Source organism: Lipotes vexillifer, unplaced genomic scaffold (assembly GCF_000442215.2).
Source record: "Lipotes vexillifer unplaced genomic scaffold, Lipotes_vexillifer_v1.1 scaffold393, whole genome shotgun sequence".
NCBI classification, from domain to species: Eukaryota; Metazoa; Chordata; class Mammalia; order Artiodactyla; family Lipotidae; genus Lipotes; species Lipotes vexillifer.
Window position 1 is genome coordinate 2712115 of NW_006774564.1, and position 14583 is coordinate 2726697.

At 37.8% G+C, this 14583-nt stretch overlaps 1 protein-coding gene across 1 annotated transcript in view; it reads right to left on the bottom strand.

The window, feature by feature from the left end:
• The window catches only part of GPSM2 (G protein signaling modulator 2), a 49122-nt gene that overhangs the window by 9429 nt on the left and 25110 nt on the right, over positions 1-14583 (bottom strand). Inside the window, 4 exon segments of the mRNA XM_007449335.1 lie at positions 888-1102; positions 1977-2136; positions 4649-4825; positions 7229-7299. Of these exon segments, the coding sequence (XP_007449397.1) occupies positions 888-1102; positions 1977-2136; positions 4649-4825; positions 7229-7299 (623 nt within the window).

The following is a 14583-nucleotide window of genomic DNA, read 5'->3' on the forward strand; positions in this document are numbered from 1 at the left end:
ACATGGCTGAGCTTTACCTCATTCAGGTCTGTGTTCAAGTGTCAACCCAGAAAGGTCTTGCCTAACCACCACGTCTAAAACAGACACTCCATCAACCACCACCACCACCACCCCTGGTTACCCTTTTACCTCTTTATCTTGCTTTAATTTTCTTTATAGCAAGCATCAGTACCTGACATATACTACCTATCTATGTATCTGTACACACACACTCTTACTCATTGCCTCTCCCGCTAAAATGTAGTATCCTTTAAAACGCAGTGTATCCCCAATATCTAGAATAGTGCCCAGAACATATAAGGTGTTTGGTAATATTTTGATTGAATGAATGAGAGATCATCATTTCATCTTTTTATGAATGAGAAAACTGAGACATAGAACACAGAACTAGGGTTAGGCACAGGAAATGTCTCTTTTTAGTGAAAATAAGCATTATTTTTCTCATGGTCCTGTCCAAGCCATTTGAGATATTTCTTAACCACTTTGGTTAATAATTATTAAAACAGCTAAAATATGAAAGCTATCTCAATATATACATTTCTCCCAAATGGTAAACTGTCTAGAAAGGGCCCCACCTAGACTCTCTCCATATTAATCACTGGTTGCTCCTGATGCTATTCCGAAAATTCAGAAGAGGGGCTCTTCCTGTAGTCTCTACTACAGCTCAGAGGGAGTCATCGGCAACATCCCACCTCACCAGCCAAAAGGAACACAAAATACGAAGCGATCATAAGGGAGAAACAGTGTCTGATGGACCCCTGAATAATCAACTTACTGCCTTTCTAATACAAAATGAGCTTTTCCCAATTAAGAATCATAATACTGCCAAAGTTCTCAACAACATCTGAGCTATATATATACGGAATGACAAAAATATGCAGACATACTTGACATTTTACAAGGATGTCAAAGAAGTCTTCATCAGCCTCTTTGTTGTCATTAGTCATCAGGTGGCCAAGTACTGACTGACTGTTTTGTGTCAGACGAAGCCCGGGCAAATTACTGAAACTGGCTCTCTGATCATCCAAACGGCGGCTCTGTGAACTGGCAAGAAGGTCTAAAAACTCATCTGTGTTGGGGGACACCATGGAAACAGATGGTGCTATGAATAGAGGGAAAAAAATCCAAAAATAATAAAGTTATTTAAGCATATTTATTATATACATACAATTTCTTTCTGCCTTATTCACTCCCAACACCCTTTCTGCCCTCCTGCTTTAGCTCTGCCACTGAGAGTCACTGATAGGCTGGGGCCAGACTAGATGGGTGGGGAGGGAAGAATGAATCCCAGAGTACTTCAGATGGTCCGCCTGGAGGTAATTCAGACTTGACTATATTTCCCTTTATCTAATGTCACCCAATATGTAACTTTATAAGATATGGGGCTAGATTTCAGAAGGTAACTAAATTGCTTTTCTCACATACTTTCTCAGACCAGGATGAATGGACAGTATTTTTATCCCATGCCCTGGATAGGACATTCAGCTAACTAAACTTCGAGTTAAGTGCTGCTGCCAAGTCTTGGTCTATGGGGGAGGAAGTCTTTTGGTAGCTGAAATAGAAAATTTTAAGGAACCTATTTTAGATCTTTCGAAGGCTCAGGCAAGCCTTCGGTTCCTCTTCAGTCTGTCTTGGCTTTTCTTGTTTAATCCACATATGAAGCATCTGCATTTTACATGTAATCATAAGGTATGTATAACTGTAATTTTTTCCTCATTATTTTTATTTTTTTAAAGTTAGATTTTTTCCCCCAACCCTTAGGAAACTTGGGGAGGCAGTATGATATAGTTAGTAGAAAGTGCACTGGACTAGAAATACAGATAAACTTAGGGGAACTGAAACAAAACCTTGTTTGAAACTGTACAAACACCAGCGTTTCAGATACACCTTGATTCAGGCTCCTTTACTGTACCTCCTAAATTCTCAGAAATAAATCACAAGAATATCAAATTGCAGGAGAAGCACAGATAACTTACTTTGTAGCATCATTCTGGGGGGAGTGGCAGAAGCTGCTGTTGAAGCTGATCCGGAGTTCTGTTCTTTTAAGCAGCACCTCTGATCATCCATCCGATTGCTTTGAAATCGGCTCAGTAGGTCAAAGAACCCTTCATCTCCAATAGTATCTGCACTGATTTTCTAAAATATTGAGAGGAAATCTAAATATTTCAGCATTATCCTTAGATCATCAATGAAACAATGTCATATATCTCTCAAATGCAAATGGTAAACGATGAAAATTAAAAATAAAAAATTGACATTTTCTTTATACAAGATGCCAACCACTTGGTAATAAAAAGTTATTTCAATACAACTAACAATAAGCATTTCTAGTTATTTTTTATTTTTTTGCGGTACGCAGGCCTCCCACTGTTGTGGCCTCTCCCGTTGCGGAGCACAGGCTCCGGACGCACAGGCTCAGCGGTCATGGCTCACGGGCCCAGCCGCTCCGCAGCATGTGGGATCTTCCCGGACCGGGGCACGAACCCGTGTCCCCTGCATCGGCGGGCAGACTCTCAACCACTGCGCCACCAGGGAAGCCCTCTAGTTATTTTTTAATCCTTGTATTCCTAAAGCTAAGTAAATGTACCTCAGACTTAGGGGAACTGCTACAGATACTGAATAAACTATGCAAATATCAGTGATACAGGCATGTACCCCAGTTTCAAAGTTTAGTTCTAAGATTCTACAACAGAATTTAAGTAAACTAGTCTTTCTAAGAATGGATTAAAGTAAGAAAGCATGTATATTTTGCTGGCATAGTGATTTTTAAGGTCTTTTATTGTATTTAAAGATCTGAAGATCCTGAAAAAATATAAACTTCAAATAAATGAATATTTGAGACAGGGGTACCAGTTATACTTATTTGGAAAGCTTCAAAACTAAAATAACTAATGTTTAATAAAAGTAATTATTTTAGTTTTCATAATGATAGTATTATAATAGAAGTACATATATACAAACTGTTAAGAGCCTTGGGAGAAGGGTGTAACTAATTCTTAAGTGAAACAGCAGAAACTTATGTGATATTTGAGTGGGTTCCTGGAGAGTGAATAAGCATTTGCAGGGTAGAGATGTTTCACACAGATTAATGCACAATTCCAGAGCTTTGTAGTGTTTAGGGGATAATGAACCGAAGGGTATGCAGGGGTGGTGAAAAGGGAAGGGGAAGAAGAGACCAACACAAGGACCTCTGTATGACATACTAACAAGTTAAAGACATCCTATGTGACATAAGAGAAACACTGGTAATAGCCAATTTTAAGCGGTTTTGTACAGAAACAGAACTGGCCCTTCCAAATGATTGCAAGGGTTAATAATGGAAGGAAAGGGGTCAGTTCAGGTGCCTATTCCAGAAATCTGGGTAAGAGATAAAGCAGTACATTAAGAACTAAGACATAGTAGCAGAGATTTTTTTTTAAAGGTGGGGGGACGGTGGTCAGGGCAGATCTGAGTGATATAGGGATTAACTGGATGTGGTCAATGAAGGAGAGGGAGTCTAGAATGACACCGGCGTTCCTAGCTTGAGTGACAGTGTAGTATACATGGTATCCCTTTAATTGAAGTAAGGAAAACAGGAGGACTTGAGATAGCACAATTTTTAACATGTTAAGATTGAGGTTTGGGAATAAGTATGTACATAAGCTATAGTCAACTGTCTTAATCACTAACAAAAAGACTTTTTCCTAGGGGCAAAAAGCCTCTAATTAAAAATTCTGAATATCAAAAGACAGGCTCTAAAAATACAGACATTTTTGGTTGAGCTAAGTGAGCTTAGTTAAGATCTCAAACCTTGAACAAAGATATGCCTTCCAGATCTACAAAACTATTCTTGGACCATTTTTATATACCCCATAATATTTTTAATAATATAATAATTTCCTTTTGTTAGTCATACCTGTGTAAGGAACATGTAAAAAACTGATAAAAACCAAGGCAAAGGACACTACAAGGGTGCAGATACAAAAAAAAAAAAAATGCTGACAACAGGACCAATAGAAATTTCTGTTAAAAAATAAAAGGCTAACAATTTTTTCAACTGCTTGAAAAATGGACTTGATAATTTGAAGTATCTTCTTTGTAATTTATTTCGATCTTTTTATCAGAGTGTAGGGTAGGTAGAGATACCCCTGATACTTCAGTAAACCCATGCATGGTATTTTTCAACTTCTAAATATTTTTTTATGTTTAATAATCTGATTTCTATGCTCACTTTTAAACAAAATCGTTTTTAACTCTATAATTTTAACAATAGAAATAAATAGAAATTGATGCATGCAGACACTCTTCATTTTAAATTAGTATTTAAAACTCCTTGAACATCTGAATTTCATTTGTTCTGACTTCTAGACTGAGTGGAGGACATTTTCACTGGGAGACACTCTGGTAAAATGAAGGTCGTAGTTTTGCAAACAACAGTGACTTAAAACACAAAGAAATAATTACTGCCCAAAGTAGTGGAGCAACTTATCTATGAATGGAGTAATTATAGTTTCTAGCTTTGAAAAACACAGAAAAGATAGGAAAATACAGAAGACTTCTTTGAATAACAAAGATATTTTATACTGAATATCTAAAAATATATTACAAAAATCCAGTATGAATATAAAAAACTCAAAACACAATACTCAAAAACTTATTTTAAACATACCCTTTGAGAATCTGAAATTCGGTGATCGATGGAATTACTGGCATCTTGGGGAACTTTAGTGGAGGAATTACTTTTGTATTTTTTCCCCTTCAATCTGTTGACAAAGAGGAGCTTTGCAGAAGGTTTGGCAATAAGAGGTTTTTGTTTAGCAAGAATTTCACTGTTCCAGTTTTGAACCTGCACAATTATAAATGGAAAGCAGGACATGAAAAAAAACACCAAAGCTATATATAATCTGCCATTTAGTAACTGGGGGTGGGGAGGGGGGTGAGTGGCTTAGATCTCTTAATAATTTCCTTTTTGCCAGTATACCTCACTGTTTTCTTTTTTGATTAATTATCTTTGGCTGCACTGGGTCTTCGTTGCTATGTGCGGGTCTAGTTGTGGCGAGTGGGGGCTATTCTTCGTTGTGGTGCGTGGGCTTCTCATTGCGGTGGCTTCTCTTGTTGCAGAGCATGGGCCCTAGGTACATGCTTCAGTAGCTGTGGCACATGCGGGCTCAGTAGTTGTGGCTCATGGGCTCTAGAGCACAGGCTCAGTAGTTGTGGCGCACTGGCTTAGTTGCTCTGTAGCATGTGGGATCTTCCCAGACCAGGGCTCAAACCCGTGTCCCCTGCATTGGCAGGCAGATTCTTAACCACTGCACCACCAGGAAAGTCCCTAACTCACTGTTTTAAACAGCTTGTACCGAATGTGTGTTATGGATTTCTCATTATCAAAATATTAAAATGGAGGTTTTTAAAAACCTAAGAAAACAAAGTTTGCGAAAGTCCATAAAAATAAAATTTAAATGGTCAGAGAAGAAGCCAAAGTTTTATTCTTGATATGAGTTACTTAGAAATCTGTTACAACTAGAAATTTTGGATGTATGTAGAATTTATAACCCTAAAAAATAACATCTAAAACTTACACAGCAGTAGTAATCTTTTGTTGATAAAACTGTACTGAACTCTTTGACTTTATTATGACTTCCAAACAGGAAGTTAGGGACTTCCCTGTTGGTCCAGTGGTTAAGAATCCATCTTCCAATGCAGGGGATGCGGGTTTGATCCCTGGTCAGGGAGCTAAGATCCCACATGCCACAGGGCAACTAAACCCACATGCTGCAACTACTGAGCACACAGGCCACAACTAGAGAGCCCACGTGCCACAATGAGGAGCCCATATGCCTCAACTAAGACCCAAGGCAGCCAAAACTAAAACAAATAAATAAATATTTATTATGAGGTAAAAAAAAATCACTAAGAACTAATTCCACTTAAACATATTTTAAATTAGACATAAAGCTTTATCATCATTAGGCTCTTGGAAAATTACAGGGTTAAATCTGGTCAGCTTCTCATGGAATTTACTGTTGGTACCACTACAGATGCACCAAATTAATTTTGCTGTTTATTACTAGTTTCCTACCTACTAGAAAAACGAAGGAGATCTAAATTGACTTAAGTTTTTTGTGTTCTGGTTTTTTATTTTTTTAAATAATCTACAGATTTAAGGATTTGAGAACCACTGACCAATATAAGAGGTAAATATATGGGGAAAATCATAAAGCCCTTCAGAAGTTAACCAGAAGTTTTTAAAAAACTCTGTAACTGTTTGGAATAAAAAAATATTGGATATTAGTTCAAATCAGATGTTGGTCTTATGAAGACTACTTACACAAAAAATGTCAATATTAAAAAATAATATGCCTATTATAGGGCAGAAGAATATTTCATTACATGAAAAGATGTTGATATATTACTATGTCTTATAAAATAGTATCTGTAATATTCATATGAAAATGCAAGACGAATAAATACAAAAACATTAATTTTGGTTACTACTGGGAGGTGGGATTACCGATAATTTCAATTTCCTTGTTGGAAGTTTCCAAAGTTACTACAATAAACACATTTTATAAAAAGTGTTTCAAGAAATACACCATACAGTTGTAAGAGCATACCTTAACAATGTAAAATTAAGATAAATGGCGGTAGAAGAAAGCAGCCTAGATTTGTTCTTTAATAACCTTTTTCCAATTATAAAGTCCCTTCTCTGTTACTTAAAAAAAAAACCTAGAGAAGATGCGTCTTGAACAGTTATTTCTTTGTTAAAAAAAATGCTTTTCAAAAATGCAGTTAAAAACACTAGCTTGATTATACATATCATTAATCTTGCCAATAATGTTGCTGTTATTTAGTTGAAAAAAGCTTCCTAATCCTTTTCTGATTTTCCTGTTCTTCTTTTAATTAAAAAAACAAAGTAATGCATGTACATGGTAAAATAGTAAAATATTCAAACAGTTCAAAATAGTATTTAAAAGTGTTTCTCCTAACCCAGACAGCAATTCTTCTCCCAAAGGCAATCGTTACTAGCAAGTATCTTATATATTACTCCAGAAATGTCTTATGCATCTACAAAGAATATATATGCATAAAACTTAAACAGATGGCAGCACACCATACATTCTTTTTGCATTGTACTCGATTCTTTTCAAAGGAAAATGTTAAAGTGATACCCATATATGACAAGACTTATTTAAATTAAAAGTTGCTAAAATATTTTGTTATAATAGTTCAAGAAATAAAAACTGCCAACCTTTTCTGGTGTTAACTTCATAAGTTCCATGTTTTCCATACTGTGTCGGCGTCCAAACTTGGGGCGTGCACCTTTGTAAAAAAAAAGTTAATTTAAGTAAGCCAGGGCGCCCTTAAGACTGAAAATTCAGCATCACTGTGTTATTCAAATTTAAAGTCTGCTACAAAAACCTACATGGAAGGAGGAAACATGTATTCGTTCAAGAATAATAATTTTCCACACCAACTAAATTAAAATAAAATATACACTCCCTCTAAAACGTTTTGATGTAAGGAAGTTAACGTTTTGGTTGGAAACTAACTTTGGTTACTAACTACCCCTTAATTTAGAAAAGGCATTTTTATAATAACTGGTTTTATATGATACACAGTCTCCTAAAAACAACCCAAACAAACTGTAGAGAGGTTTAAGTAAGTAGAAACATAAGGAAAACATAAGGCCTTCAAATTTGAGGTAAGAACCAAAATAACATCCCCAATACTATATTATTACTCTTCTGAGTTACCTGTTTCCATTTTAAGATCTCATTAGATGACAGATTTACTGCCACTCAGGAAAAAAGTTAAATAAAAAGATCTTCAAAATATTTTTTCAAAAAGTTGTCATTAAATATGAAGAACTTTCATATCCATTCAATCTTTAATATTTTAAAAGGCATAATATAAGAAATACATGATACCTGATAGCCAGCTTCAGAAATAAACCATGGGGGAGTGTGAGGGGTGCCTTCAAGATGGCAGAGGAGTAAGACATGGAGATCACCTTCCTCCCCACAAATACATCAGAAATACATTTACATGTGGAACAACTCCTACAGAACACCTACTTAATTTTGGCAGAAGACCTAAGACTTCCCAAAAGGCAAGAAACATTCCCACGTACCTGGGTAGGGCAAAAGGAAAAAGGAAAACCAGAGACAAAAGAATAGGGACGGGACCTGCACCTCTGGGAGGGAGCTGTGAAGGAGGAAATGTTTCCACACACTAGGAAGCCTCTTCACTGGCAGAGCCAGGGGTGGGTGGGGAGCTTCGGAGCCATGGAGGAGAGCACAGCAACAGGGGTGCAGAGGGCAAAGTGGAGAGATTTCCGCACAGAGGATCAGTGCTGAACAGCACTCACCAGCCTGAGAGGCTTGTATGCTCACCTGCTGGGGCGGATGGGGGCTGGGAGCTGAGGCTCAGGCTTCGGAGGTCAGATCTCAGGGAGACGACTGGGGTTGGCTGCGTGAACACAGCCTGAAGGGAGCTAGTGCACCACAGCTAGCGGGGAGGGAGTCCGGGAAAAAGTCTGGACCTGCCTAAGAGTTAAGAGACCATTGTTTCGGGGTGTGCAAGGAGACGGGATTCAGAGCATTGCCTAAACAAGCTCCAGAGATGGGCGCCAGCCGCGGCTATCAGCATGGACAGCAGAGATGGGCACAAGATGCTAAGGCTGCTCTTGCAGCCACCAAGAAGCCTGTGTGCAAGCACAGGTCACTATCCACACCTCCCCTCTTGGGAGCCTGTGCAGCCCGCCACTGCCAGGGTCCCGTGATCCAGGGACAACTTCCCCAGAAGAACACACGGCACGCCTCAGGTTGTTGCAACGTCATGTTGGCCTCTGCCGCTGCAGGCTCACCGTGCATCTGTACCCCTCCCTCCCCCCAGCGTGAGTGAGCCAGAGCCCCCGAATCAGATGCTCCTTTAATCCTGTCCTGTCTGAACAAAGAACAGACGCCCTCAGGCGACCTACACGCAAAGGCAGGTCCAAATCCAAAGCTGAACCCCGGGAGCTGTGCGAACAAAGAAGAGAAAGGGAAATCTCTCCCAGCAGCCTGAGGAGCAGTGGATTAAATCTCCACAATCAACTTGATGTACTCTCAGTCAACTTGTGGAATACCTGAATCATCCCAAAATTGAGGTGGTGGACTTTGGGAGCAACTGTAGACTTGGGGTTTGCTTTCTGTATCTAATTTGTTTCTGGTTTTATGTTTATCTTAGTTTAGTATTTAGAGTTTATTATCATTTGCAATTTATTGATTTGGTTGCTCTCTTCCTTTGTTTATTTTATATATGTGTGTGTGTGTGTGTGTGTGTGTGTGTGTGTGTGTGTGTGTGTGTATGTGTATATACTTTTTTTTCCTTTTCCTCTTTTTGTGAGTGTGTATGTGTACGCTTCTTTCTGTGATTTTGTCTGTACAGCTTTGCTTTTGCCATTTGTCCTAGGGTTCTGATTGTCCATTTTGTTTTGTTTTTCAGTATAGTTATAGTTTTTAGGGCTTGTTATCATTGGTGGATTTGGTTTTTGGTTTGGTTGCTCTCTTCTTTCTCTAGTTTTTAAATTACTTTTTTATTTTTAATAAATTTTTTTCTATTTTATTAACTTTATGTTTTCTTTCTTCTTTCTTTCTTTTTCTCACTTTTCATCAGAGCCATGTGGCTGACAGGGTCTTGGTGCTCCAGCCAGGAGTCAGGCCTGTGCCTCTGAGGTGGGAGAGCCAAGTTCAGGACATTGGACCACCAGAGGCCTCCTGGCCCCAAGTAATATCAAACAGTGAAAGCTCGCCCAAAGATCTCCATCTCAACACTAAGACCCAGCTCCACTCAATGACCAGCAAGCTACAGTGCTGGACACCCTATGCCAAACAACTAGCAAGACAGGAACACAACCCCACCCATTAGCAGAGAGGCTGCCTAATATCATAATAAGGTCACAGACACTCCAAAACACCACCAGATGCGGTCCTGCCCACCAGAAACACAAGATCCAGTCTCATTCACAAGAACACAGGCACCGGTCCCCTTGACCACGAAGCCTACACAACCCACTGAACCAACCTTACCCACTGGGAGCAGACACCAAAAACAATGGGAACCATGAACCTGCAGCCTGTGAAATGGAGACCCCAAACACAGTAAATTAAACAAAATGAGAAGACAGAGAAACACACAGCAGATGAAGGAGCAAGATAAAAATGCACCAGACCTAACAAATGAAGAGGAAATACGCAGTCTACCTGAAAAAGAATTCAGAATAATGATAGTAAAGATGATCCAAAATCTTGGAAATAGAACGGACAAAATGCAAGAAACATTTAACAAGGACCTAGAAGAACTAAAGAGCAAACAAACAATGACGGACAACACAATAAGTGAAATTAAAAGTACTCTAGATGGGATCAATAGCAGAATAACTGAGGCAGAAGAACAGATAAGTGACCTGGAAGATAAAATAGTGGAAATAACTACCACAGAGCAGAATAAAGAAAAAAGAATGAAAAGAATTGAGGACAATCTCAGAGACCTCTGGGACAACATTAAACACACCAACATTCGAATTATAGGGATCCCAGAAGAAGAATAGAAAAAAAAAGAGACTGAGAAAATATTTGAAGAGATTATAGTTGAAAATTTCCCTAACATGTGAAAGGAAATAGTCAATCAAGTCCAGGAAGCGCAGAGTCCCACACAGGATAAACCCAAGGAGAAACACGCCAAGACACATATTAATCAAACTATCAAAAATTAAATACAAAGAAAAAATATTAAAAGCAGCAAGGCAAAAGCAACAATTAACATACAAGGGAATCCCCGTAAGGTTAACAGCTGATCTTTCAGCAGAAACTCTGCAAGCCAGAAGGGAGTGTCGGGACATATTTAAAGTGATGAAAGGGAAAACCTACAACCAAGATTACTCTTCCCAGCAAGGATCTCATTCAGATTTGACGGAGAAATTAAAACCTTTACAGACAAGCAAAAGCTAAGAGAATTCAGCACCACCAAACCAGCTCTACAACAAATGCTAAAGGAACTTCTCTAGGCAGGAAACACAAGAGAAGGAAAATACTTACAATTAAAAACCCAAAACAGTTAAGAAAATGGTAATAGGAACATACATATCGATAACTACCTTAAATGTAAGTGGATTAAATGCTCCAACCAAAAGACATAGACTGGCTGAATACATACAAAAGCAAGACCTGTACATATGCTGTCTACAAGAGACCCACTTCAGACCTAGGGACACATACAGACTGAAAGCAAGGGGATGGAAAAAGATACACCATGCAAATGGAAACCAAAAGAAAACTGGAGTAGCAATTCTCACATGAGACAAAATAGACTTTAAAATAAAGACTATTACAAGAGACAAAGAAGGACACTACATAATGATCAAGGGATAGATCCAAGAAGAAGATATAACAGTTGTAAATATTTATGCACCGAACATACGAGCACCTGAATACATAAGGCAAATGCTAACAGCCATTAAAGGGGAAATCGACAGTAACAAAATCATAGTAGGGGACTTCAACACCTCACTTTCACCAATGGACAGATCGTCCAAAATGAAAATAAATAAGGAAATACAAGCTTTAAGTGATACATTAAACAAGATGGACTTAATTGATATTTATAGGACATTCCATCCAAAAACAGATTATACTTTCTTCTCAAGTGCTCATGGAACATTCTCCAGAATAGATCATATCTTGGGTCACAAATCAGGCCTTGGTACATTTAAGAAAATTGACATCGTATCAAGTATCTTTTCTGACCACAACGCTATGAGACTAGATATCAATTACAGGAAAAAATCTGTAAAAAATACAAACACATGAAGGCTAAACAATATGTTACTACATAACCAAGATATCACTGAAGAAATCAAAGAGGAAATCAAAAATACCTAGAAACAAATGACAATGAAAACACAATGACCCAAAACATATGGGAGGCAGCAAAAGCAGTTCTAACAGGGAAGTTTATAGCAATACAATCCTACTCAAGAAATAAGAAACATCTCAAATAAAAAACCTAACCTTGGGCTTCCCTAGTGGCGCAGTGGTTGACAGTCCGCCTGCCGATGTAGGGGACACGGGTTCATGCCCTGGTCTGGGAAGATCCCACACGCCGCGAAGCAGCTAGGCCCATGAGCCGTGGCTGCTGAGCCTGCATGTCCCGAGCCTGTGCTCCACAACGGGAGAGGCCACAACAGTGAGAGGCCCACGTACCGCAAAAAAACAAAAACAACAAACAAAACAAAACAAAACAAAACTCCTAACCTTACACCTAAAGCAATTAGAGAAAGAACAAAATAACCCCAAAGTTAGCAGGAGGAAAGAAATCATAAAGATCAGATCAGAAATAAATGAAAAAGAAATTAAGCAAACAACAGTAAATATCAACAAAACTAAAATCTGGTACTTGGAGAAGATAAACAATATTGATAAGCCATTAGCCAGACTCATCAAGAAAAAAAGGGAGAAGACTCAAATCAATAGAATTAGAAAGGAAAAAGAAGTAACAACTGACACCGTCGAAATACAAAGGATCATGAGAGATTACTACATGCAACTATATGCCAATAAAATGGACAACCTGGAAGAAATGGACAAATTCTTAGAAAAGCACAACATTCCCAGACTGAACCAGGAAGAAACAGAACACATAAACAGACCAATCACAAGCACTGAAATTGAAACTGTGATTAAAAATCTTCCAACAAACAAAAGCCCAGGACCAGATGGCTTCACAGGTGAATTCTATCAAACATTTAGAGAAGAGCTAACACCTATCCTTCTCAAACTCTTCCAAAATATAGCATAGGGAGGAACACTCCCAAACTCATGCTACGAGGCCACCATCACCCTGATACCAAAACCAGACAAAGCTGTCAGAAAAAAAGAAAACTACAGACCAATATCACTGATGAACATAGATGCAAAAATCCTCAACAAAATACTAGAAAACAGAATCCAACAGCACATTAAAAGGATCATACACCATGATCAAGTAGGGTTTGTCCCAGGAATGCAAGGATTCTTCAGTATACGCCAATCAATCAATGTGATACACCATATTAACAAATTGAAGGAGAAAAACCATATGATCATCTCAATAGATGCAGGAAAAGCTTTCGACAAAATTTAAAACCCATATATGATAAAAACCCTCCAGAAAGTAGGCATAAAGGGAACTTACCTCAACATAATAAAGGCTATATATGACAAACCTACAGCCAATATCGTTCTTAATGGTGAAAAACTGAAACCACTTCCACTAAGATCAGGAACAAGACAAGGCTGCCCACTCTCACCACTATTATTCAAAATAGTTTTGGAAGTTTTAGCCACAGCAATCAGAGAAGAAAAAGAAATAATAGGAATCCAAATCAGAAAAGAAGAAGTAAAACTGTCACTGTTTGCAGATGACATGATACTATACATAGAGAATCCTAAAGATGCTACCAGAAAATTACTAGAGCTAATCGATGAATTTGGTAAAGTAGCAGGATACAAAATTAATGCACAGAAATCTCTTGCATTCCTATACACTAATGATGAAAAATCTGAAAGAGAAATTAAGGAAACACTCCCATTTACCATTGGAACAAAAAGAATAAAGTATCTAGGAATAAACCTACCTAAGGAGACAAAAGACCTGTATGCAGAAAACTATAAGACACTGATGAAAGAAATTAAAAATGATAGAAACAGATGGTGAGATATACCATATCCTTTGATTGGAAGAATCAACACTATGAAAATGACTATACTACCCAAAGCAATCTACAGATTCAATGCAATCCCTATCAAAGTACCAATGGCATTTTCCACAGAACTACAACAAAAAATTTCACGATTTGTATGGAAACACAAAAGACCCCGAATAGCCAAAGCAGTATTGAGAAAGAAAAATGGAGCTGGAATCAGGCTCTCTGACTTCAGACTATACTACAAAGCTACAGTAATCAAGACAGTATGGTACTGGCACAAAAACAGAAATATAGATCAATGGAATAGGATAATTCACTCTCTTATATAGCAGAAACTAACACACTATTGTAAAGCAATTATACTCCAATAAAGATGTTAAAAAAAATGATTGTTGCTCCACTTTATAGGCTCAACTTTAAACATGAAGTGCTCTAATGATCTTTTTTTTTTTTTTTTTTTTTTTTTGACACCATACACAAAAATAAACTCAAAATGGATGAAAGACCTAAATGTAAGGCCAGACACTATAAAACTCTTAGAGGGAAACATATGCAGAACACTCTATGACATAAATCACAGCAAGATCCTTTTTGACCTACCTCCTAGAGAAATGGAAATAAAAACAAAAATAAACAACTGGGACTTAAAAGCTTTTGCACAGCAAAGGAAACCATAAACAAGATGAAAAGACAACCCTCAGAATGGGAGAAAATATTTGCAAATGAACCAACTGACAAAGGATTAATCTCTAAAATATACAAGTAGCTTATGCAGCTCAGTATCAAGACAACAAACAATCCAATCCAAAAATGGGCAGAAGACCTAAATAGACACTTCTCCAAAGAAGATATACAGATTGCTAACAAACACAAGAAAG